This window comes from Haemorhous mexicanus, chromosome 18, assembly GCF_027477595.1.
Source record: "Haemorhous mexicanus isolate bHaeMex1 chromosome 18, bHaeMex1.pri, whole genome shotgun sequence".
Lineage (NCBI taxonomy): Eukaryota > Metazoa > Chordata > Aves > Passeriformes > Fringillidae > Haemorhous > Haemorhous mexicanus.
Genome location: NC_082358.1, coordinates 8,932,751 through 8,958,223, shown reverse-complemented (window position 1 = coordinate 8,958,223; position 25,473 = coordinate 8,932,751). Strand labels below are relative to the sequence as shown.

General features: G+C 50.5%; 2 protein-coding genes across 5 annotated transcripts in view; one reads left to right on the top strand and one right to left on the bottom strand.

Moving 5' to 3' along the window:
- HELZ2 (helicase with zinc finger 2) overlaps positions 1-13,848 on the top strand; it is a 29,975-nt gene extending 16,127 nt beyond the window's left edge. For all 4 annotated transcript variants that reach the window (XM_059862603.1, XM_059862602.1, XM_059862600.1 and 1 more), the window contains exons 9-20: positions 964-4,474; positions 5,280-5,365; positions 5,711-5,842; positions 6,082-6,249; positions 6,465-6,606; positions 7,078-7,194; positions 7,613-7,805; positions 8,611-8,745; positions 8,973-9,191; positions 9,437-9,593; positions 10,097-10,264; positions 10,732-13,848. In XM_059862603.1, coding sequence (XP_059718586.1) covers positions 964-4,474; positions 5,280-5,365; positions 5,711-5,842; positions 6,082-6,249; positions 6,465-6,606; positions 7,078-7,194; positions 7,613-7,805; positions 8,611-8,745; positions 8,973-9,191; positions 9,437-9,593; positions 10,097-10,264; positions 10,732-10,856 — 5,153 coding nt within the window. In that variant the 3' untranslated portion in view covers positions 10,857-13,848. The remainder of the gene's footprint in view (positions 1-963; positions 4,475-5,279; positions 5,366-5,710; positions 5,843-6,081; positions 6,250-6,464; positions 6,607-7,077; positions 7,195-7,612; positions 7,806-8,610; positions 8,746-8,972; positions 9,192-9,436; positions 9,594-10,096; positions 10,265-10,731) is intronic.
- Positions 13,849-14,506: 658 nt separating this feature from the next.
- On the bottom strand, positions 14,507-15,532 carry FNDC11 (fibronectin type III domain containing 11). Its single transcript, XM_059862620.1, has one exon. The coding sequence runs from the start codon at positions 15,523-15,525 to the stop codon at positions 14,557-14,559; it is 969 nt and encodes a 322-aa protein (XP_059718603.1). The 5' UTR covers positions 15,526-15,532; the 3' UTR covers positions 14,507-14,556.
- Between the last annotated feature and the right edge of the window lie 9,941 nt (positions 15,533-25,473).

Here is a 25,473-nt window from a genome sequence, read left to right as displayed (position 1 = left end):
TTAAATCTGCGCCCAGCTGATTACTCATTTCAAATATATGGACTTTGCTTTGTAGGAGGGAGGAAACCCTGTAAGTGCCATCCCAGAGACTTGAGTATGTGTGAATCATGTGAAGCCCTAAGTACCAGTGAGGGAGGCTAGTGACAAAAGGGAATTGAAGCCAGGATGGGTACCAATCACAGAACATCTCACTAGAGGAGGAGTCTCCTGCTGTAGATGACAAGAGAGGGATAAGGATGTTTTGTCCTCCTCAAGGACTTAATTTATGACTCATCCGTGTTTTTTTGTTTTTTGGTGTTTTTTTGGGTTTTTTTGGGTTTTTTGTTGTTGTTGTTTTGGTGGTTTTTTTTTGGTTTTTTTTTTTTTTTTTTAATATGGCAGGGCTAGGACTCGTTGTGGTGAGAATAACTGACCCCAGGGGTTGTTTGTGATCTCCACACCCTCTCTTTGCAGCCTCTTCCCAGCTCTGACATCATTAGGATGCCTCTTGTTGGTTGTTATTTGTTTTGTGATCAGCAGAGCTCTTCCTGAGGGAAGAGGAATCCTTGCAAATGATCACTGCTCTTGTTCCTGCAAGACCCTCAGTTCCTCAGGGAATTTGAGATTCACAGCAAACTCTATCCCTGTTTGCAAGAAGGGGCTGCCGGTGGCACTGGGCATGCTGGGCTACTCTATGGGTGCTCATGGTTGCACTGGTGCAGTGCTCTGCCTTTGTCCCGTCTCCAAGCTGTCCTTCCCTCCCTGGTATGTGGGTGGTGGTGCCTTGTGATGTCCATCCTGGTTCATGCACAGAGGATCTCAGGATCCCCCTGCTTTACTCACGTCAGGTGACCCCCATGTTTCAGCCAAGCAGGGTCACATCAGTCCATGGCCATGTGACACAGTGTAGACAGGTGGCAGCCAGGCAAGGTCTTCCCTGCTGGGTTCTCCTGAGTGACTTATCTCTTGTCCCCTCTGGTGCAGGGCGTGAGTTTCGGGTCATCATCATCAGCACAGTCCACACCAGCGAGAGCCTGCGCGTCTCAGCCTCCCACCACCTCGAGTTCTTCAACGAGGCCAGAGTGCTCAACACCGTCATGACCCGGGCTCAGTCGCTGGTGGTTGTGGTGGGGGACGCTGTGGCCTTGTGCTCCCACGGCCAGTGCAGCAAGGTGTGGAAACGGTTCATCCAGCAGTGCATTGACAAGGGGAGCATCTTCCCGGAGAGCCTGACAATGGCCCACATCAAACAGGCTGCGTGTGACAAGGAGAGCTGGAGCAGGAGCGTGGAGGGGGACGAGGAGGATAGCGACACAGACTCCTCGAGCTCTGAGGGTGAGAGCATGAATGCTGATGATCCCATCCTCCGGGAGCTCTTAGATGAGAGCAAGAACATGCTGGTGACAGTGTCTGACGATGGGCTGCTGAATGTGAAGGCTGAGGCTTCAAACCAGTGGAAAGACAAGTGGGAGTATGTCAGCTTCTCTTCTCAGATGATGCAGCAGTACCAGCATATGCACCCCCAAATGTACAAGAGGTGTGAACTGATCAAAGAGGGGTTTGACAGAGCTTCTGCCTTCACCCTCAATGACTCCCCTGCCATGAACATCCAGATCAAAGGCAGAGTTAACTGTGGGACAGCCTTCACTGGGGATGAGGTGCTGGTGGAAATCCTGCAGAACAGCACGGGTGACAGCAGCAGCCACCGCCCACAGGGGAGGGTGGTGGGCATCCTGAAACGTGCCGAGAGAGAACCGACCTTTGTCTGCATGATGGATGAGTTTGATCCCCGTGTGATGATACCCATCGATCCCACTGTCACCAAAATATTTGTCCCGGGGCTGAAGGAGAAACCCAATGTCATCCCCATCCGCAGGCTTGTCAATGGGCAGTACAGAGTGGTCAGCTGTGAGAAGATCAGCCAGGAGACAAGGAGGTGCCAGTTCTTCTGTGTCCAGGTCATCTCCTGGAGGGAAGGGTTTTACTACCCTTTGGGGATAATAACAGAGATCCTGCAGGCAGCACTGACTTTGGAAGAAGGCTTAAAGATCCTCGCCTTGGAGTATGGTTTGGAGAAGAAATACCCAGCTGCTGTTACCAAAGAGTTAGCCAAATACACCTCCAACAGCAACATAAACCTCACCAAGGAAGCTCGGAAGGACTGTCGGAATTACATGACCTTCACAATTGACCCCCAAGGTGCCAGGGATTTGGATGATGCCATCAGCGTTAGGGATCTTGGGCGTCACTATGAGATTGGGATCCACATTGCAGATGTGGCTGGCATAATTCCCAAAGGCAGTGCCTTGGACATGGAAGCAAAGAAGCGGGGTGTCACCTTCTATGCTCCCAAGCAGGACCCTCTGTGCATGTTCCCACCCAAAATCAGCCAAGATGTCTGCAGCCTCCTGCCGCAGAAAGACCGACGGGTGATCTCCTTGTTTGTCACCGTAGAGAAGGAGACTGATCAGATGTTAAAGGGAATCTTCACCATCTCCGTGATCCGCTCGGACAGGCAGCTGTCCTATGAAGAGGCAGAGCTCTGCATTAAGAACTGCTACAGGGGAGAAGCAAAGGCCCTTCGTTTTGATACCCTGGAGGACTGCATCGCTGTGGCTTATCACTTCTCCAGGATCCATCGGAAGTCTCGGCTACAGGAGGACTGTTTCTATGACCGGCTGGATGAGGAAAGTTCCCCAGGTAACAGGGGGTCCCATCAAATGATAGAGGAGTTAATGATCATGTTCAATAGTTTCGTGGCCGAGTTCCTCACCAACCAGGAGATGACCAGAAATGTCACTCCTCTCCGGTGTCAGTGTGAGCCAAGTCTTGCACAGCTGTCACAAATGAAAAACAAGTACAGCCACATCATTCCTTTGTCCATTCATCTCTTGCATCACCTTGGAGAAATGCCTCCTGCTCAAGACTCCCCTAAAAATGTGGAGTTCAGTCTTCTGGGCCCCATCTGGGAGCACCTGCAGTCAGCTGCTAATGCCCGTGACTTCCAGAAGATGCTCGACCTTGTTGTCACTGATGACATCCACCCAAAGCTGGCCCCTGTGGTCCTGGAGTTCAGGAGACTGCTCAGCCGCTCCTACTTCTGTCGCTCCAACTCCACTGTGCAGTCGAAGGCAGGCCATTACTCCCTGCATGTTGACTCCTACACCTGGGCCTCCTCTCCCATCCGCCGGTACGTGGACGTCGTGGTGCAGCGGCACCTTCACTCTGTGCTCTGCAAGAAGCCCCTCATCTATTCTGTGGACGACATTGAGTTTCTGTGTCACGACTTCAACAGGAAGAATAGCCAGGCGATGACGTATGAGAAGAGAGCCCACTCCCTGCAGATGGCCAGCCAGCTGAAGGACCAAGTCCTGCAGAAGATTGCCTTTGTGGTGGATATCGAAGAGATCAGCAGGTTTTTTAAAGCTCTGTTTCCCCTGAACAATGAGAGTCTTCCAGATCCGCAGAGAATTAGCTACAGGTCCCTTCAGCTGGTAGAGCAGCCTGTGTTCATCCAGCAGCGGAGCAGCATCAGGCTGACCTGGAAGAGGAGGATGTACTCTGCAGAGACAAAGGAGCAGAGCCTGCGGGAAGGACCCCTCTGTGACAAGAGTGTCACCCTCTTCCGCACCCAGACGTGGCAGGAGGTGCTGACGGCCATCAGGAACGAGGAGTTTGACAGGGCCGCGTCCCTCCTGCAGCAGAGCAAGGAGCTGTACCACCGGCACATAGGCTGGGTGCGGAAGAGCTCCTGCTCCCACTACATGGAGCTGTCCCTGGAGCTGAGTGCCGGCGACGCGCTGTGGTTCCAGCTCACCACCGATGTCAGCCGCGGCTTCCTGGTGCCCTTTGTGCAGCTGTGGTGTGTGACACCGGGCTTTGAGGTCTGCCTGCAGCACATGGAGAAGCCAATCGACTGCTTCTCGGCCTACGCCACGCTGCAGTCCAAGGACAAGTACAAGAGCACGACGGAGTACAACAAGGTGTGGATGCCCATGAGTGCCATGGAGTCTGCGTCGTGTGCCGTGGCTGAGAATGACTCAATTGTCCTCCATGATATTAAAATAAAGTGGGCAAAGCAAAGGACAAGCAAAGGACAGCTGCAAGGGAGCTTTGTGCTGAACAAGAAGTGGTTGGAGGACTGCTCCATTGAAGTGGACTTCTTCCACTGTTACCTGTGCATTCGTTTAGGTGGGCTGAAGCTTCCCAAGAGCCCTCAGAGCGATGAGGAATGCCTCAGCCATGGCCTCCAGAACCTGTCTTTGCTTGATAATGGCAAATCAGAGAACAAACTTGTGGTTGATCCCGATACCTACACCTGGGTGGCTCATGGGGTCACGGAGGAGTTCAACGATGATGATAAGTCAGACAGGTCTGGTCATCAGACTATGAATTTTTACATCCACTATATGTCTATGGTGACCATCCCTGTGGAGATCTCACAGGATTCTGCGAGGTTCACGGTGGAGCTCGTTCCAAAAATGCTGCCAGACATGTAAGTGGGCTCAGCAGTGTGCTCTGGTTAACCTGGCTTCCCACAGGACCCCTCTGCTGCACCCCCAGGGGCTTTCCTCACTGCTGTGGCTGATCCCCTGAAAAACCTGCCCTGATCCTTACTCTGGCTGGCCATACTGTTGGGCTGTGGGTCTTTGTGGGGGTGTCTGTTCTCCAGAGGGTCTCATGCTCTTCTGGTTGTCCCTGAGAGTAGGGAGATAGAGGAAGGTGGTGAAATTTCCCTGAGCACCTGCTTCTTATATTACTGCAATATGTGTTTTAAAAGCCCAAGGGAAGCCCTGGAGTGGGATTTGCTTAGTGGAAGGGTTCCCTGATTTCCAAATCATTCCCCTTTGTTGTTGCTGCAAAGCAAGTTCTGCTCCTTTTAAATCAGAGCTGATGTCTAGTTTGCCCTTTCTTGTACACAGCATAGGCTGCTCTGCACCCCCAGTGCTGTAGCATTCTCAGGGCAGAATGTGCTTCCTTTTGCATCGTGAATTTTAGGAAACATTGGAAGCTAATCCAGTAAAAGGGCGTGGGCCATAACAAATCAGACTTGGGACAGGAGTTGTGTTCCTTGCTCTCAACATCTTTGCAGGCTCAGCTCTTCAGTCAGTTGAGAAATGGTCCCAGATGCAGAGGAGTAGAATAAATTTAAGTTATTCGTGGTTTAAATTCTTTATGGAAGGAATTAATGCAGAACAAAGCAGAGAGAAAGAATAAGTAAGGCAGTTAAGCAAAGCTGTATTACAACTTTTGCTATTTTATGCTACATTCCATTCATTCCTATTTTTCCTTTCTGTCAGACGGAAAGAAAAAGCACTTTGGAAGCTCAAGTATGCCTCTGACCTTGCTATAAGCATCGCCCTTGGCCATGAACCTCCTCAGAAACGTAAGTGCAAATATTAACCTTTCTTACCTTGTGGCTACTCACTTCTGGCCAGGCAGGTGCCCTGGCAGTTTCTGTAGGCCCTTTCCCACAGGGGTGATAGGAGTGATGCCGCTGTGTAATTTGGGATGCCCTGCTGGTGGCTGGCACAGCTGAGATTGTCATCCCCAGGACTCACAGAGATGGTTCATGGGCAGAGTATCTTGGCATGGGACAAGGATTATTTCTAGGTGGTCTTGTAATGGACCACTATCACTAGGTACCTGCTGCACCCTCTTGCTGGATCACTTCTGTGCTGCCCTCAGTAACCTTCTTTAAATTTGTTTTCTTGGCTCTTTGCTGTAACAGGGACAACATCCAAAATCCTGCAGCAAAAATCCTTTGATATCCCTGGCAGCAACTGGAAACTTAACAAGAGTCAGAACCAGGCTGTTCTGGATGCTCTAAAAAAATCCTTCATGCTCATCCAAGGCCCACCAGGTAAGAGGGGACACCAGAATACACCTGCTGTGGTATGAATGGGAGGTGAGAGGTGATCTGCTGCCTTCCATTGGACCCTTGGTGAGCCAGGAGAAGGGAGTGTGGGTTGGCATCACCCACAGCTGTGCAAGGCAATCCCCTCCATTCCTGATTTTATTTCGTGGCTGATCAGCTGGATGCAGGTCCAGAGCATGAGTGTTGTGGTTAAAATGTTCTCAACATATTTCTTTCTTTTCTAGGCACAGGGAAGACCGTTGTTGGAACTCACATTGTCTACTGGTTCCATAAACTGAATGAGGAGAGTGTTGAGAAGGACAAAACACCATGCTTGGAAGATGAAAAGGACCAGAAGAGAAAGTGCATCTTGTACTGTGGCCCATCCAACAAGTCTGTTGATGTTGTTGCTGGTAACTATCATCTTTTAAGGCCCTGAAGTGGCCTGTACTGGTGGGAGGGAGAACACCTGGTGTGGAGCAGCCGAAAGTGGGGCTGGTCCTTACAGAAGACCCTGCACTGCAGGGCGAGGACCAGAGATGGGGTGATGAGAGAGGGACAGGGAGAGACAGGCCTGAGCACCACCAGTGCCTGGTGCTGTCTGAGCAGACCTGCCCTCCTTCTCCAGAGATGCTGCTGAAGATGAAGAAGCTGAAGCCACTGAGGGTTTATGGGGAGGCCATTGAGACGATGGAATTCCCATACCCGGGGAGCAACCGGAACATCTCCCGTAAATCCCTACGGGATGCAAAGCCAAAACGTGAGCTCAGGTAGGACAGCATGGCCCTGCAGGCTCCTAGGGTGCTGGGGAGAGGTGGCTTCTGCATCAGTGACACTGAACAAACCACAACAAATAGTTGCATTCCACCACTGCAGAGCAGCACTATTAACCTTCTTTCTAATTAATTTGTAATTAATTTTTTCCAGTGAATGTGTACACTCTAATGTGGCACCTAGTCAGGAAATCCAGATTGTTGAAAGGTCTCTAGATGTTTTCATCTCCTTTTGGAACAGCCCAGAACATCTCAGACTTCATTCCTGCTTGCAGCTGCTAAAGGGTTTTATTTTATGTCCTTGAGGTTGAATTATTTGGTCTACAAAGATGGGAAAGTTTGGCTGTGAGTTTTTTAGCTAATGGGGTTTCTCCACGGAGGCAGGTGGTGGGGTCTGCTTCACTGTAGAAGAAATTACTCAGGTCTCAGTGTTGAGGGAAAATATTTATATATTGACTCTTTATTCAGTGAAATAATCCTGCATCATCGCATCCGGAGGGCGCCCAGCCCTTTCTGGCAGAGGATCCGTCACTTTGACGCTCGGGTGAAGAACGGAGAGGAGATCACAGAAGAAGAAACAAAGGAGTGAGTAGGAAGAGATCTTGGTGAGAGATGGCTGACTTTGGCTGTGTGCCACCCCTGAAGCACAGATTAATAAACTGTGTGTTCAGAATAATGATAAAAAGTGATGAGCTCGAGGTTACAGGTACAGCACAGAGCCTCTGAATCACTTTTCCAGTGGTCCATCTGGACCAAAATTCCTATTCTGCCTGTGTGACCCTTGAATCTTTCACCTGGACCCCCTGCCCTGTTGAGTTCAGGACAAAGTACATTTCCTACAGTGTCCATCCAGTGTTCCCTTTTCTGGGAACACCAGCTCATCCTGGGGAGGAAGGTGAAGCCATAATTATTTGGGAAAGCACAGCCTCTGCCTGGTTGCTGCGTGAGGAATCTGGAGGTGTTTCCCTTGTGCATAACCTGGTGTTTTCTGCATCAACACTAGGTACAAAGGTTGGTTGACACAAGGTCGTTTGTATCAGCTGGCGTGTCACGATGTCATCCTGTGCACCTGCTCTGTCTCGTCTGCCAGTGCCCTGGAGCACCTCAATGTCAAGCAGATAATCATTGATGAGTGTGCCATGTCCACAGAGCCCGAGACCCTCATCCCCTTGGTCTGCCACCGCCGTGCTGAGAAGGTATGTCCCTGCCAAAGATGTGTCTCTAGGACAGCTGCTCAGGGCTCTCAAACCTTTTCCATCCGTTACCACGCTGCTCTTACAAGACCTGTTAGGATTTTAAGGTTTGTGCTTCTTTATGGGGTGGGTATCGCTGCCACTGAAAAAATATTCTGACCCAGGTACAAAGTATTAACATGACAAGAAGCATAGACACAGTTTGGCTGTTCAGCCTGGAGAGGAGAAGGATCCAGGGAGACCTTATAGCCCCTTACACTGCCTAAAGGGGCTCCAAGAGCAATGGAGAGGGACCTTGGACGAGGGCATGGAGTGACTGGGCAAGGAGGAATGGCTTTACACTGATAGAGGACAGAGTTAGATTGGCTATTAGGAAGAAATTCTTCCCTTTGAGGATGGTGAGGCTCGGGCACAGTTTGCCCAGAAAAGCTGTGGCTGCCACATCCTTGGAAATGTTCAAGGACAGGTTGGATGGGACTTGGGGCAATCTGGGGTAGTAGAAGGTGTCACTGCCCATGGCATGGGGTTGGAACAAGACGAGCTTTAATGTTCCTTCCAACCCAACCAATTCTGTGACTAGAATTCTATGGTTCTTTGTGTTCCTCCCGTCAGATGGAAGCATTATCTAGGACAGGATCTTTGTCATGTCCAATGTGGTCTTTGGCTGAGGTTGCTGGAAGTGTAACATAAACAAGTAACACAAAATATCTGTGTGCAAACAGATAGCTGTGCCACCAGCTCTTTCAAAGAGCTGGTGGCCTTTGCAGTGCCACCACGTCGCAGCTGAGGTATCTGCTCTTCCTTCCAGGTTGTTTTGCTGGGGGATCACAAACAGCTGAGGCCGGTGGTTAACAATGATGTCTGCAAGACCCTTGGCATGGAGACATCTCTCTTTGAGCGCTACCAGGAGCAGGCGTGGATGCTGGACACGCAGTACCGCATGGTGAGGCCCTCCAGACAATTGTCTTCTCTCCATCACTGAAAATCCAGGCTTGCATCAGATAGTCTCCATTAGTGCTTCCCCTTCCTAGACACAGGATTATATGTAGGAATATGCCAATGCCAGCTCCGGCAGAATGGCATTGTGCTGAAGCCTGTCCAGAAAGATGCTTCAGGCTGAGAAATTCATTGGGTTTTGTTCACCTCAGTTTCCCTCCTTTTCTCTGCTAGCACAAGAGCATTTGCGAGTTCCCATCCCAGGAGTTCTATGAGAAGAGGCTGAGAACATGTCCCCAGCTTACTCGGAAACCCAGCGTGCTCCACCACAGAGATAACAACTGCTGCCCCATCATCTTTGGGCATGTGGAAGGGAAGGAGCACTCCCTCATGATTTCCACTGAGGAAGGAAACGAGAACTCCAAAGCTAACCTGGAGGAAGTGGCACAGGCGGTGAGCAGGGTCCTGGGGAATTGCTGGGGATGCAGAAGGGAGGGTGTTGTGCTGGAATTGTGGAGGGATGATAAAGGGTCTGCCTGCTGCCTCCCAGGTCTGGAGCACACCAGGACGCCCCTGGGCAAAGGGAGGTGTAGGGCAATGTGACTGCAAGGCAGGCATCATGGGTGGCCTGGGGAGGGGTGCTGGGGGCTCTTCCCTCCGGCCCTGCTCCCAGGTGAGCAGGACGCTGGTCTCTCCAGGTGAGGATAGCCAAGCAGCTGACACTAGATGGCACCATCCGGCCGGACCACATCGCCATCCTGAGCCCCTACAGCGCCCAGGTGTCCGAGATCAACAAGAGCCTGCAGAGGGAGGGCATCCGTGGGGTGACCGTCTGCACCATCATGAAGAGTCAAGGTGAGGGGACAGCGGCGGGAGGGCTGGGCCTGTCCCTTCCTGCCTTCCTGAGGAGCTGCTCAGATACAGTCCTTGAGCAAACCCTACCCCAGGGTCATTGCAGCCGTGGAAGACCAGATTTCTGGGTGATTTGTGATTATAGTAAATCCCTTGAAAGCATCTGGAGTGCTTGGGCAGGGTGAGGCTGCTGAAGGCAGGAAGGTGAAGGATCTCTAGTGGAAGATTTCTATTGAAAGGTTCCCTGCTCATGTCAGGGAAGTTGGAACACAGAATGTCCCTTCCAAACAAAACCATTCTGTGATTCTGTGCTTCTATATCTGAGAAGGGCGTTAGAGAACTGCCAGAAGACATTTGTTCTCTTTGGAAAGCAATGACCAGAAGTCCAAAGGCCTCCAAAGCTGGAGAAACCCAGAGAGTGGCAGTAGGGAATTGAGTGTCCTGTGGGGTAGAGAAATGGCCAGATGCTTCCTTCTAAGAAAATCTGGTTTGCTTCCACTTTCTAGGAAGTGAATGGAAATATGTGATCCTGTCAACTGTACGCTCCTGCCCCCGGTCTGAGATTGATAGGAAGCCCACAAAGAGCTGGCAGAAGAAATACCTGGGGTTTATTACCGACCCAAACCAGGTCAATGTTGGCATCACACGAGCTCAGGAAGGACTCTGCATCATAGGTTGGTATCCTTGGACCATGCACAAGCCTTCAGGGGATTCTTGGATAAAGGAATGGTGACCCAAACTGTTACAACCAGTGATCATGCTTTATTCTTCGGCCCTTTAGTCTGGGGTTTTGAAACTGGAAAATCTGGGCAAAGCAGAGTTCATTCCCATCTTGAATACAACAAGTATAGTTAGTTTTTCTCACCCTTTGTTTTGGATGATGTTGTTTCTGTTGCTTTCATGCTAGAACTCTGTCCTAACAAAAACCTGGTTGCTCATTTTGGTCCTAATCACACAGGTGTAGGCTGTGATGTGTAGGGAAGCTGCTCACAGATATGGCAGCATGGAAAAGGGAGCTGGGATGTCACAGATATCTCCCTGCAAGTGACCCAGCCCCCTTAGCCAGAGGTTATAGACAAAAATGGTATCAACCAAGCCTCTTCTAGCCACTCACCTGCTGTCCCCATCCTGCTACCCACAGGGAACCGGTACCTCCTGGAGTGCAACCCTTTGTGGAAGAGACTGGTCCAGCATTACTACCACCACAACAGCTGCACTGCAGCCCAGGAGATCCGTGTCAGGAGAACCCCAGCCCTCTCCCGGTGAGGATGGGCCCTCTCTGCCTGAACTGCATTATGTGTGCCTTGGGAAGGACCAAATCTTTCCAATATTCAATGACCCACGGAGCCAAACACAGCGAGGGATCTGGGAGCTTCCCGTGACAACTCAGCTTCAGCGTCTGCTTCAGCATCTTGAGGTGTTTTTAATCAGTGCAATCCTGGGCAGGAACTTTAAATTCTAGCAAACCAAAAAGGCATTGGAAATAGATGACGGGCATGTGACTTTACTGATGATGATACTATTTTTGTAACTAAGCTGCTCAGCAGAACCCTCATCCTACTGCAGCTGCAGTTTGGGGGGACCAAATATTTACTCCAGCTGTCAGGGTTGCACTTTGGGGATCAAATGCTCAGTCTGTTCATCGGGGGGAATGACTGCAAGCAGCAGAGCAGAGCAGCAAGATGCTGTTAGCCATGGAGGACCAAAGCTTCTGAGTACTGCCTCTCCTTTTAAATCCAAGGACAGGAGATTTTTAAGACTTTTCACTTTTTACTCTTTTTTTTTTAAGTGAAGGAGGAAAGCAACGAGAGATGCATGCACCACTCTGTCTAGCCAAAATGATGTTGTCTGAGCGTGTAAATATCGCAGTGGCAAGGCCAAGGTGATTTTGTAAATAGATTTATGTGTTCTTTGTACGAAGGAGCTTGTCCTCACCAGCATAAAGACAATGAAAAGCGGGGACCTCTCCTACCAGGAAACCTTGGGATTTGTTAGCCCATTTTAAACTGTTTCGAATTTTATTTGAAATCTCCTGTTGATTCCCCCTCCCTTTCCTACCCCACTTTTTAAAAGCTGCTTTTAATTTATTAACTTTTAACTCTGTGAAAATTTGTTTCACAGCCTTATGGCCTGAGTTTTTAAGAGCAGTGAAGGAGTGTATGTGTATAATATATTTTTATATTTTCTGTAGCCAAACTGCTGTGAGCTGGAAGCTGTGGTTCACCAGAGAGGCGGCTCTCACCCAGTGACTGGTAGAGATGTACTGTGGTGAATGGTGCCTCTGAAAATCATGGAGCTGCTTTTGGCAGCATGACAGTTTTGAGAGGGTGTCTTTTATCTCATTTCAATTCTGAATGTATGAAGTGCCTGCCTCAGCTCTCCCCAAACCACATGCTTGGCTGTCCTTAGGTGTTCATGTGGGATGGAGCTGAGATGCAATCACACAAGTTTTCCTTGTGGTGTGGATCCCTGTGATGTCACAGCACTATGGCAGGAGGAATTTTGTCCTGTTTGCAACTGAAATCCAGCGTGGCTCTTTCCCATGTGGAGGAATGGCAATAGGAAAGTACTGTGTCTGGAAAAGTCTCTAACTCTGTGTTTCTTCTCATGACTCTGTGTTAGACTTGCCTCCAGAACCTATGGGGAGGTTTTGTTGCTCTCTTCCTAGTTTAAACTACCTTCCTGCAGTCTGCCTTTGGGGGGTTTGAGCTGTATGCCAAAGACCACCCAGGCTTGCTCTTGTCCTACTGAAGCATAATAGTGGGCATATGGCTGGCAATTCCATGAAGGATAAAAACCCATAGGAAGTATCTCCTGCTGGCTCTAAAGATGCTTGGTAAAAGCTGGTAAGGTGTAAAATTAATTGTTCCTCTTTGAAGTCATCCTGTGTGGGATCTTAAAAGATTCTGCACCAGCCTGATTAGCAAATATTATTGCAATTACAAAATAAGATTGTCTGTGGATCATTCTGTGGACTACTGAAATTAAATCATCTGGCTCCAAAGATGCTATGGAGAATTGCAAAAAGTGCTGGAATTGTTGGGATAACTACTTTAGCACGGTGCCAGCTTCATTTAACAAAGCCACCTTAGTTCCTTTAGAACCAGTGGGTCTCATTTTCATTATCTCCTTTAAGTGAAGAGTTTCTCCCCTGGGTTTTGTGCTGGTTATTCATACATGTCACACAAACAAGGAGACTCACCCCAGATTTGTGGCTTAGTCAGTGCTCTTGGGGGGGGGGGGGGGGGGGGGGTTGGCCAAGAGAGAGTCCTCATAAAGCAACTCCCTCTGTCCTTAGTGGGAAAAATGTTTATTTCTACTCCATGGAGGTAGAATGAAATGTTTTTCTTAGTCTGTGTTTCAAGACAATATACATGTTTTTTTTTTTTCCTCTGAGGCTGTATTTTATAACTGGTGATTAGGAAATGCACCCAAGCAGCAGTTACAGCCAGACTGGACCCTCGGGCAGCTGGTGCTGTCAGCAGGTTCCTGGAGAGCTGGTCATGCAATAGTCAGGGATAGCAGAAAGTGCAATTAAACTTTTTATAGACTGTAGCTGAGGATCATGTTCTTGTCCTTATGCTCATGGAGTGAATCATAGAAATCAATAGAGGAAAAAAAGTTCAAATTAACCTGGTTTCATTTGCATGCAGAGTTTTGAATTTACTTTGGGAAGAATTTTATGTTCAAGCAATATTCTTAAAATACCAAACTTTTGGTGATCCCAATAGGAACACCCTGGCAGCATGGTGCCCAGGGCATCTGTTCAGTCACAGGCTCTGTGTTCTCCACACTCAAAGACACATGGCTGCAGGACACAAATGTCAGTTCATCCAACAGCATTAACTTAATTTCTTCAGCACTAGCTAGAGCTTGAGCACAAATTGAACAAGGGGAACCTCTGTAGGCAGCCAGGAGTGAGCCCAGCATCAGGGGGCTGGACTGTTTTTGAGGATTTGGACAGATCTGTGTAGGACAATCAATTTACTGCAATAAATCGGTGGGGTTTTTAAAAATAGAAATGAAATGTCAAGTGTCATGAAGTCTGAATTAAGGAACTTGAAATGGGGCAGGTTTTTATCTTTTGTATGTCTGTGACTCGCAGCAAACCTCAAATGACCTTTTGGATACCAATATTTTTATCTGCTTTGTTCATAAGAATGAATCTCAACATTCCTTTTTTGATATTTAAGCCATAATTGTAAAAATTATTTGAATTTATTTAAATAATAAATTTTATTACTAAAAGGTCTGTTTATGTGGTGGTTTGACTAGAATCTGTGTGGGGAAAGCTCTGTTTGCACTGAACCAAATGGTACAAAAGAAAATTAACATTAACTGCAGGTTTTTGGCAGAAAGTAATTTTTTACATATTGATGTATTACTCTTCCTTGTTCAGAGGCTTAGGGATTTATTGTTGAGTTTTGGTTGGTGGTTTTTTTTTATTAAAGTGATCTTTTAATGCACTATAGAGGGGTGAAGTCATGCTTAGGTACCTATATGGCACAGGGTGTAGAGGATGAGAGAAAGCAGTGATGGATATAAGTCTGGGTGGGTGATTTGAAGAGCTTAAGAATTCAGTTTAAGGTATTTTGGAAGAAGAACAATACAAACCCAAAACATCGTTGGAAGAAGCTGACACTGAGCATTCTTCAGTAGATGGAAAGCACTGGATGGTAGAGATGCTTCTGTCTCTTGTGCTCTGCTTCAGAGGTGTCCTGCAAGATTTTCTGGTTCTGGCTGCTCCCACCATTGCCTCTGGCAGTGGGACAAAGCTGTTGAGTCCCAAATGCTGCCTAAGGATGTTATTTTTTGTGAGAAATTTCAAATGGGTTACTGCTAACCTGGAGAGATTTTGGGAAGGCACCTGTACAATTGCTGTTGAAAACAGAACGAGTTTGATTTAAAGCAAACTGTTTAAACAATTTCTTTTTAATTACTCTTATTCATCTTTTTAATTAAACCATTAAACTGAGGGAGTCGGTCTTGTGAGCCGCCTCATCAGGCTGCGGTTGGGGGCTTCCTTGGTGTCTTCAGCAGGGTGAGTTTTTGTCTTCAATATAATGCAGTCGTGCCACTGCGAGTAGACGAGCGTGTGAGTGTCGGATCTCCTCACTTTGAACTCATACAACCTGCCAGGCAGCAGGTGGTTGATTACACACGGGTTGGAGATGACTTCCTGGGTCCGACCGTATCCTGGTTCTGTCTGACTGTCATCTGTCACTAGCTTGATCTCCAGCTGCCATCGTTCCAGGTGAGACTCTTGACTCTCAGTGAACCACTTGAGCTGGGCCCAGGTCTGGCACGCGAACGACTCTATCCGATCAAAAATCGGCGGCTTCTTCGTGTAGAGAGAAAAAGTAATGGGAGGGTGTAGAGCACCTCCGAGATGTATCTGTGACACCAAACTGTGCTTGACATGGAGCTTCCTTGGCTCTTCCAAGGAAATGAGCTTATTGAAAAACATGGAGAGCTTCAGCACTCTCTTTATATTCAAGTCCCACTGGGAGAGGAAATCTTCTACATCACATATCTGTACGTAACGGCTCAGCTCCTCCCGGCCTCGTTCCAGCTGTTCCAACAGCTCTGTTAAAAGTGCCAGCTGGATTTCAGTCTGTTTTTTTCCCACCTTCTTGATCTTCTGGAGTTGGCAGGGGTTTGCTATTTGCAAGATGTCAGCAAAAATCATCATATTGTTCTGGTCTCTCACGCACACGTGTCTGGGCTCAAACTTCAAGTAAAAGTAACACTTCTTCAGAAGATGAACTTTGTTCCAGTGGTACTGGAGGTGGTGGGGGTTCAGGTCAGAGCGCAGGAAATCCAGAACAAGGTTTTTGTTTCTCAGGTACTGCTTCATGCTGGCATTGTCATCCTGCTCTTCTCTGGGTGGGGTACTGTCCGGAGTGGTTTCAGTCTCGTGCAAAACCTTAGCCATGTTTCCAAAGCTTGGGTGCTGTGTAGGAAAGCAATAACAACATTAAGAACCAAAGGAAAAGCAGCTGTGAGGGAGTACAATCATGGCTGTGACTCTTCTCTCTTAATTAAAGCTTAGCTTATAAAGAACTGTCAGACTAGATGTAGTTCCAGAGGAACGCTCCTTTATACTTGTCTGGTGTCTAATGTTTTATATCCTCTACTTATATGTGTTCCAACTGGTCTCCCTCTACCCGCCCTTGAGAGGTTCTACCTCTACTTAATAGATTCACTGACAGGAACTATTCTCTGATACACTCTGCCAAAATTTCTCCCTATCTTATTATCTTGTTTCATTCTAATTAGCTGCCTTTGTACTCCTGTAAGCAATTTCTTTCCATTCTTCTGCCTCTCTGGAGATGCCTATTTTTCCCTCTTTGTAATCTGCCAGGCTGTTGAGGTTTGAGGCCCATCTTCTCAGCCAGTTCTACATAATCACATTGGTGATTCAAATTAACCCTCTGCCCCCACACAAGCTGGAACGCAGCAGGCAGAACAACACAATCCACTGAGTGCCACCTCACGACAGCTTCCAAGGGGAATGAGAGCATTTTCCTTTGCTTCTACCTTCACCAGTGGATTCACAGTCATAACCTGACAGTGTTTTATGTGATGTGCTGCTTTCCCTCTCTTTGGGTTTAGCTTGAATCATCTCAGACCATGAGGTCTACTTGGATTTTCTGCAATGTACAGCAAGAGGATGACACACGTGTAAAGCACCTCTAAACAGGTAGCAGTTTGCTGTAGAGGTGTTTAGGCAGTGGCTCTTGCAGCACCACTTCTGCTGGCTTAATATTAACTGTTTACAGGGGTCTGGAGTGACAGGACAAGGGGGAATGGTCTCAAACTGACAGAGGGCAGGATTAGATTGGATATTGGGAAAAAATTCTTCCCTGTGAGGATGGCGAAGCTCTGGCACAAATTGCCCAGAGCAGCTGTGGCTGCCCCTTCCCTGGAAGTGTTCAAGGCCAGGTTGGATGGGGCTTGGAGCAACCTGGTCTAGTGGAAGGTGTCCCTGCCCATGGCAGGGCATTGGAATGAAATGAGCTTCAAGGTCTTTTCCAACTCAAACCATTCTGGGATGATTTTATACTTCATTTACTGGCAAAGATGTGCCCTGGTTGATGGTGCCATCTGTGCCAGGGGGGTAGGTGTTTCTGTGTTGTGCTTTAGCTGAAGTGCCTGTGGCTCACACAGCTTATGTACCACAAACAGCAATTAGCTAAATAAATGCCCGTGTCCCTGTTGTCAGTGATACTGTAATGAAAACCCAGATGGATATTTAGGTGGTTTTCACAAGCTGAATACACTTGATTTGAAAACAAAATAAATATAGCATTCTGAAACCAAGATGTAATTGGGATATCTTAATTCTTACATGACCTGTAGAAGCTAGATGGTGAGATCTATTTAACAAGGCAATTTTTCTTGGCCTCATTTTCCCTAAATTCATAACAGAGCTAATAACACTTCCTCATAGGAATTCCAAGCATTTGTAAACCTTTCAGCTGTCTGGCTCTGAGCTGCACCACAGTTTATAGTAAGTCATTCATTTGCAACTTTATCTTCCAAGAGAGCTGTCAACTAAAGAAAAACAAGCTGTATTTCCTTTTCACTTTTTTCTTTCCACATAAAAACCTGACCTAAACCAAAGCAGTGCCAGCTCCCGGCATCGTGTATGAAGCAGCAGGACCAGCACATGTGCCAGGTGACACTCCCCACTCTTGGAGGGATTTGGCTCTGCCGAGCCATGTGTTTGCCCACAGACCGAGCTGTCATTGTGCTTATTTTCCCTTGCTTTTTCCCATGTTTTTACATCCCTATTTTTTCCTCCTGCCAGGGAGGGCTGGCTGTATTCCCTGCTGCTCTGCTTGCAGCCAGGAGGAGCTGCATCACCCAGGGAGAGGGCTCTGTGTTCACCCAGGCCAGGTTTTGGAGAGGTCGCAGGGGCACCAGGGTCTGCCCCCTCAGGCCCCAGCCCACCTTGTCACATCCCGGGAGCAGTGTCCAGGTGCTGTTCAGACCCCAGGAGCTGTGTCCAGGTTCCGTTCACACCCCGGGAGCTGTGTCCAGGTGCTGTTCACACACCAGGGAGCAGTGTCCAGGTGCTGTTCAGACCCTGGGAGCAGTGTCCAGGTGATATTCACACCCCGGGAGCTGTGTCCAGGTTCCATTCACACCCGGCAGCAGTGTCCAGGTGATGTTCACACCCTGGGAGCTGTGTCCAGGTGCTGTTCAGACCCCAGGAGCAGTGTCCAGGTGCTGTTCAGACCCCAGGAGCAGATTCCAGGTGCTGTTCAGACCCCGGGAGCTGTGTTCAGGTGATGTTCACACCCCAGGATCAGTGTCCAGGTGATGTTCGCACCCCGGGAGCTGTGTCCAGGTGCTGTTCAGACCCCGGGAGCTGTGCCCAGGTTCCGTTCACACCCCGGGAGCTGTGTCCAGGTGCTGTTCAGACCCCAGGAGCTGTGTCCAGGCGCTGTTCAGACCCCAGGAGCGGTGTCCAGGTGCTGTTCAGACCCCGGGAGCAGTGTCCAGGTGCTGTTCACAGCCGGGAGCAGTGTCCAGGCACTCCGGTCCCGGCGCGGCCCGGCCGGATCCAACCGCGGCCCGGCCCGGCCCGGCCCGGCCCCTCAGGACGCGGCCGTTGCCATGGCGACCCCTCGGCCTGGGGAGCTGCGGCCGAGCCAGGACAGCCCCGGAATCGTTCGTACCCTCCCCTCCGCAATTCACGGAACCGTTTGGCTTGGAAAGACCCTAAAGCTGATCCCGTTCCACGCCCCAGCCGTGGGTAGCGATGGCAGTGAACCCCGCTAATCTCCTTCCCGGCCGCTTCTCACCCGCCCCGTCCCTCGGACCTTCGGAGGCTTCAGGCTCGGTGACACCGGGCGTCCTGGGAAGAGCGGCTCTGCTCTGCCCGCGCAGCCGGATGTGTCCGCGGCGTCTGCGGAGCGGTGACACGGCGGTGACTCGGGGCAGCCCCGCGGCGCTCGGTGCCCGCCGCTGCATCACAATGGCGCGGATGGGGGAACCAGGGAAGGTGGAACGCTGCCTGATGGATCCATGAAATCAGAGGTTCACAGAAGGGCTTGGGCCGGAAGGTCACCCTGTTCCACCCCCCTGCCGTGGGCAGGGACACCTTCCCACTATCCCAGGTTACTTCAAGCCCTGTGCAACCTGGCCTTGGACACTTCCAGGGATGGAGCAGCCGCAGCTTCTCTGGGGACCCTGTGCCAGGGTCTCCCCACCCTCACAGGGAAGACTTTCTTCCTAATATCTCATCTAAGTCTCAGACAGAGCCCTCTGGGCTTTATGGCATTGCTGCAACTGGGGACTTTTCGGGGGAGAATCTTGCAAAGTCCATCTGAGGTCAGACACCAGCACTTCACTCTCCACAGTGAGACTGAGGCTGTCTCACAGTGTCAAGAGTTTTGTTAAACACGTAATCTTTATGAAAGAGCTGTGTTGAAATAGGATATAAAATGCTCCATTAAGTGCAGTGAAGTTCCTTCTGGGAAGGAAGGGATTTTCCTGCTCTGCTTTCCTATGGGACCTGGTTGCCCAGTCAGCTGTGTTGCTGTGGAGAGGAGAGTGGCTTTGTCTGGTTCAAGGTGGCAAGCTCCACACCACAACTGGTGAACTCATCAGCAAACTGGTCAAGCCTCTGGGGCTGCAGGTGCCTTCGTACTCCCTGTTATTAAATCTTTGGGTCAGGGCTTAGCCTTAATGCTGTCTGGTGTGCTCAGCTGGAGCATCTCTGCTAAGCTTTTTTAATTGAATGACAGGCAGGATTCATAACACCAGCCCTGGGCTCCTGCTTGAACATCAAGGGAGGAGGCGATGTGTCATTTTAAGAAATCAATGCATCTTCTCAAGGCAGCCAGAGCTTACCATTTCATTTCACAGCTGCCAAGAGATTAACTATACAACTGTCAGGTGTGATCCTCTAACAGACAAGGGAGATAACAAATATGAGTGAAAGCAGGTTGGTAGCTTTGTTTGGAGAGGAGGGCCAGCAGAGAATAATGTTTGATAATTACACAAAGTTTCTGTGGGAAATGAATGTTCGTGCTCATGTCATGGGTCTTGATCCTGTTGTTTGGATGGTGTGTGCTGGGAATTGGAGCTGTCTCTTCCAATCAGCCTTGGTGGTCTGAGGGTGTGAGAAGAGTCCTGTGGAGGTCCAGCTTACCCTGAGTCCTGTTCCAGCTGGGCCCTGTGCCAGATGCCCAAGGAGGAATCATGGAATCATAGAATCACAGGGTGGCTTGGTCTGGAAGGGGCCTTAATGCTCATCTCATTCCACCTGAGCACAGCACGGTGCATGTTTGAAATGGGCTTTATGGCTGGAGTTGTGCAGAGACTTGCACTGAGCTTGCTTGTACTTCTATTGCCATAAATACTAACCTGAATCCCAAGTTTAGCATGGAAAAAGGGAATCCCTTTGGCTGTCCCTACCCTGAGCTGCTGGCCAAGCTGTTTTTTTGGATTTAGGGATGGGAGAATAAACCTGCTTAGAGTCCCTAGCTGAAATTTTAGTGTTTTCCATCCCTTTGCAACAGGGATCAATTCAGCTATAGGATTTTATAGCATTCTGTGAATCTCTTTGAATTAATACACATAGAAATGTGTTTGAAGGCTCCAACACCATGTAACCCTTTGCCCCCCTCATCAGCTGAGCTGTCTCTGTAACAGAGCTGACAGGCACTGTCACCCTGTTTGTCCCTCTGCCTGTTCTGTCCACAGCATCAAAATAAAGAACCTTGTTAGTCCTGTCTGAGATCAAGATATAAGCAGACAATTGATTTTCCTCCTTCCTCTCATTAGTGAGTTCTGACACTTAATAAAACATATATTTCCACACTCAGGGTAAGCAAAACATCCAGATAGTGCCTGTCAAAGAAGGCTGGGAGCAAGGACTAATCTTTATGGAAAATCAATACCTGGAACAGAAAAATTGGCAGAACCCAAATTAAAAGTCACTGACAATTTCTGTCTTCATATTTCACATCTGCATTTCTGAGAAAGAGATTTGCTGTAAAGGCAACAACCACAGAGGCAGGGAGGAGGGTAGACTTTGTGCCTGGTTCCTCTTCTGTTTCCAGGTGATACCTGGCAGGTGGAGGTGGATGCCAGGTTTGAAGCAGCTCTTTGGGCAGCACCTGGTTCATTGTGATCCCTGTTCCAGGACAGAGGGCTGTGCAACACTGACCTTTCTGCTAGAGGTTGTGTCCCAATGGCAGCACTGACATTAAATCTCCCAACATCACCTCCTCCAGGGTGCCTGAGTTATCCCTGCAGCCCCAAATTTTACCCATCCTTCATGATATTCACCTGGCTGCGTGGAAGCAGGATTTTCAGAGCAGCATAAAGGCTCCAGCCCCCATCATCACAAGGGTATGACTGATTTACTCACTGCTCACTCCCAGTTTCACTGGTGCCTCAGATACCTGAAATAAATTATACATTCCAAATATATTCCAACTCTAAATCACAATCACACATCAGTGAACTCGTGGCGTTTGTCAGACTCTGATTCAGAGGCTCACTTTGAGAAGGAAGAGGAATTGAAATTTTCTAAGGAACCCGGGGGAAGGAGGGAGAGAATTGCTCTTGTGGGATGCAAAAGCCCCAGCTGGACGAGGGCAGGAAATAGTTAATTGTGTCCCCGAGGCAGCAATTATCTCTAGCTCATTACACCCACTAATGGCACCCGAGGAGGGAGCCCCAAACCCTGGACGTGCCAGAGTTTGTAGTGGCTGTTGGCATAAAGCAGGTCAATAAATTTGGGGGCTTGGAGGCTGGTTTGGGACAAAAATCTTCTCTGGTCTGAGCCTCTCGATCACGCAGGGCTGAGACCCCTGGATTTCCTCAGGAGCAGTTGCCATCTAGGCTCTGCTTTTCTCCCCTGCTGATGGATGGACAGCCCGGACAAGTCTTGGCCCCAAAGGGGACCCCTGGGGTGGACACCCCCTCCTTTCTCCAGCCGTGACATTAATTTAAGCACGTGTGGACATGAGAGTCGAGAGCCCATCTGAGCCGCAGGCTGCAGCGGGGCTGGGTTATTGATGATCTCGCTCAGGAAGATGGAGCGGGGTCAGGGGAGCTCCTTTATCCTGCTGAAAGCTCATCAAAAGCCCGTTCGGATCTCTTTGTGCTGTGCTGAGCTTTGCAAGACAGACGTCCTCGAGCGTAAGTTCAAGGCAGGTTGTCCTGTCCCGGATCCCACGAGACATCCCTCGCTGGCAGCCTCATCCCAGCAGCGACTGTGATTCCCCTTTTTCCAGGAAACTTCCCAAGGGGGTCACGTTTCCTTGGACGTGGGAGAGCAAAGTGGGAAGTGGGAAGCTTGCTGAGCCTGCAGCTTTGTCCCCATGTCACTGCTCGGGTGCAGCACGCCTGGGGAGCTGGATGCCTGCCCTCCCCAGGGAATGGGACATGGATACAGCTCCGGGCTCGAGCATTGATCCCGCTGGGACCGCGCTGACGGCACAGCCGCAGAGCCGGGCAGGCAGAGCTGCCCTGCTGTGATTTATCGCCCGGCTGGGCTTGTGCTCCCTCCCATCTGTCTGGGCTTCCATCTCCCGTGGATAAATCAGCCTGAAGCGTTTGATCCCACAACAGTCTACAAGCAAGGGAACTGCAAACTGCCAGGGCAGGAGCAGGGCAAGGGCTTTTATTTTCTGAATGCTGCAGTGTTTTGAGGAACATTTGTCTGAGTGAAGGGCCAGGACTGGGGCATGTCTGTGCCTCAAGGAAGGATTGAGGCTCACAGACAGATAATGACCTGCTTGGGTTTGTGGAAAAGGGGAGGTGAACTCTGCACAGCCAGTTTAGAGCTCTCACTGGTTTCCTGAAAGCTTTTCAGGAGGGCATGAACACCTTTCACACAAGCACAGACACTGGCCCTTCCTGGGTTAAACAGGACTGTGGGGCTGGATCTGTGCAGAGGGAGCTGAGTCAGAGCTTGGAGCAGTGTTGGGCTTTGATGTTGTCTTGCTGCCCACAGGGATGCTCTCCCGGGGCCTCAGCTGGGCCAGGGGCTGTGGCATCCCATGGCTCTGGTCTGGGGGGGTTGATCCAGGGGGGCTGAAGGGGCTGCAGCACAGAGCCAGAGCAGGGGGTCCCTCTGGGGATCCTGACAGCCCCTGGCTCCAGCAGCAGGACAGAAGGGTGAAGTCATGCCCATGTCATCCCATCCATCTCTGCCTGTTGCAGGCTGGTCCCGGGGGAAGTGCAGGCTTTGGCAGCTCTAAGTGGGGTTGGAGGCGGATGCCTCTTATTCTGGAGAATAAGATTCTGGAGAATAAGATTCCATTGCAAAACCTGTAAAATAAAAAAAAAAAAAATTAAAGTTCTTGGCTGAGAAGCCTGTTTAGAGATCTTATCTCTGGCAGAGGAAATAGTTGTTAATTCCCTCCCTTGCTGCCTCCCAGCAATTTCTGGATCCCCAGAGGGACACAGGCCATCAGCTCTGTCAGGAAACAAGCTGGGGAAGCAGCTTTTGTTCACGGAACTGAGACTGACCCGAAGTGGCTCTGGGTGAAGCTGCTGCTGCTGCTGCCACGTGCAGTCCCTACTGTGGGGAGAGGCAGGTGGGGTGTGCGTGGGGTGGGCAGACTGCACAATGCATTTGAGACAGATTGCAGGCAAAAATTACATTTTTTGAAGTCTTAGGTGGAAGCAGGAGATGGTTTGGGTGATGCTGCTCCCCCTGCTCCATCCCCAGGGTCCTCTGGGCAGGGCTGCCTGGCTTCTGCAGGAGGAGGAACAGGGGCCACGGCCATTCCACACACATGGGGGCCTGCACTGCTCCTGTCTGAGCTGGTGAACTGCTGGGATATTGTGTGCAATGGGATGAAATGTATTTAAACTTGGTGCCATCCACTGCCTTGTCTGCCACCTGCTGTGGGGCTGGGCTGCCCAAGGACCCTCGTGACTGTCCTGCCATTGAACAGGGGGACAGAGGGTGAGGAGGGTCCAGGCTTCTGCCTCACAATGGGTCAGTGGGGAGAGCAGAGTCCCTGCTCACTCAGCTTTTGTCCCTTGTGTTCATTGTCACCTCCGCCCGCACCCGTGAGCCTCCTCTGAGTCATCTCCCGCTCAGTGGAGTGTGTGGGCTTAGTGCAGCTTTAGCTGTTCATCCTCTGCTGTGCTGGAGCCTGACACGGGCAAGTGGAGCAATTCATCAGTGTGGGGATGAGGCAAATGAATGTCCTTTGCCAATACAATGGACCTTGCTCTCCTCCCACCAGCTCAAGCAGCAGCTTCCATCTGAGCTGGTGTCGCTCTGGCCCAGCGAGCGCTGCTGAAGTGGCTGCTGCTTGAGGAGCTCAGGAGATCTTAAAAGAAATATGGACTTACATTTTATGATGAATGACTTAGTGCTTCAGCTGTAAAACACAGCCTCTGTGGAGAGGAGGCTCTTGAAAATGCTCCTGTGTGCAAGCAGAGGGAGGGAGAGCAAAGCCATTGCTGCAGCAGCACCTCACCTTACTCTGAGGTTTAATCCCGCCAGGTGAGGTTGGTGCTGGCACTCAGGACTGTGACTGGCCTCACGGCCATAGCGGCTGCCAGGGCTGTCCTTGCCTTTCCCACCCTGGCCCTGCTGCCTGGCTGTGGCCTCTGCCACATGCAGTTCTGCCCCAGGACGTGCCCCACTCCTGGTCCCTGAGGAGGACAGGGCTGGTGCCTCCTGGGGGATTCTGTCAGCTGTCAAATGCTTGAAGCACCTTTGTGAAGTTCAGCAAAGCTCTTTGCATATGAAATAGCAGGTCTCCAGAGAGCAAATCCAGGGTGAAACATCTCTCCTGGTGACATCAACTTCCTCATTAATGGTGCTTTTCTGCTGTGCTGTGTGGTCACCTGCCCTTACTGGCTCCTCACCTGCAGCACATGTGAGAGGTGAGTCAGGTTCCAAGCCCAAGCTCCTGCTGGGGTTCAGTGTCATCCCATTTGCAGGGGCTGAGCTGGGAGTCAGGGCCTGTGGATCTCACAGAGCTCATCTTGTGTCTGGTCACAGAGATGAGTGAGATGCCATGAGCCTGGAGTCAACATGATCCTTGTCATTAGTGTAGCTTAAACCAGGGGGAAGCCTCAAGAGCAGACAGAGGTTTTGGGGGTGCCTGCATTTGGTGAGCAGTGGGGGAACAGCAGTGTTGCACAGCGGGTCTCTGCAGCTGCGCTTGTCACCAGGACAGGGACAGGCTTGGGGCTTGTCCCACACTGGGAGCCAGTGTGACTGGAGCCAATGCAAGCCCCTTCCCTGCCTGCTGGCAGGATGCTCTGGGCAGGACTGGGGGGAGATGTTTGAGCCCCCCAGGCTGCCCCTCACAGTGGGTGCCGTGCAATCAACGCCTGAGATAACCCAGCAGGAAGCGGGAGGAAGCACAGCTTGGGGCCCCCTTGCCAGCCCCTCGGCATCGCTCCGGCTGTGGTCGACCAGCCTCCCTGCGGCCCCACTGGGCTGAAAACATCCATTTTAGGTGCCTGTCGGCAGCGATTAAGGCGCACAATGCTGACGGCCGTGCGGGGGGAGCCCACGGCCACGCGGCCGGCGGCGCGGGGGCTGCTGCAGGGGGAGCGGAGGGGAGGACTGGCTGCCCTGCACGTCCCAGCGCGGGCGCCGCGGCTGCCGCGGGTCGTGCGAGGCTGCGGGGCCGTTACGCAAGGGCTGGCGGGTGCCGGGACATCCTCTGTCCCACGCCGGCTCGGGGTGGCGTCTGGCTGCTGGACTCCTGGGGACATCACCCACAGGAAAACTTCCCGTGGCTGCAGGATGCGGCTCAGCCTCGTGATGCTTTTCTCATCGTGGATGGCAGGTGTGGCACCCGGGGGGCTCCCAGCTGCTGTGACCAGCTTGGTCATCTGGGATTTGGGGCAAAGGATCTGTGTAAAGGGAGGAACTGAT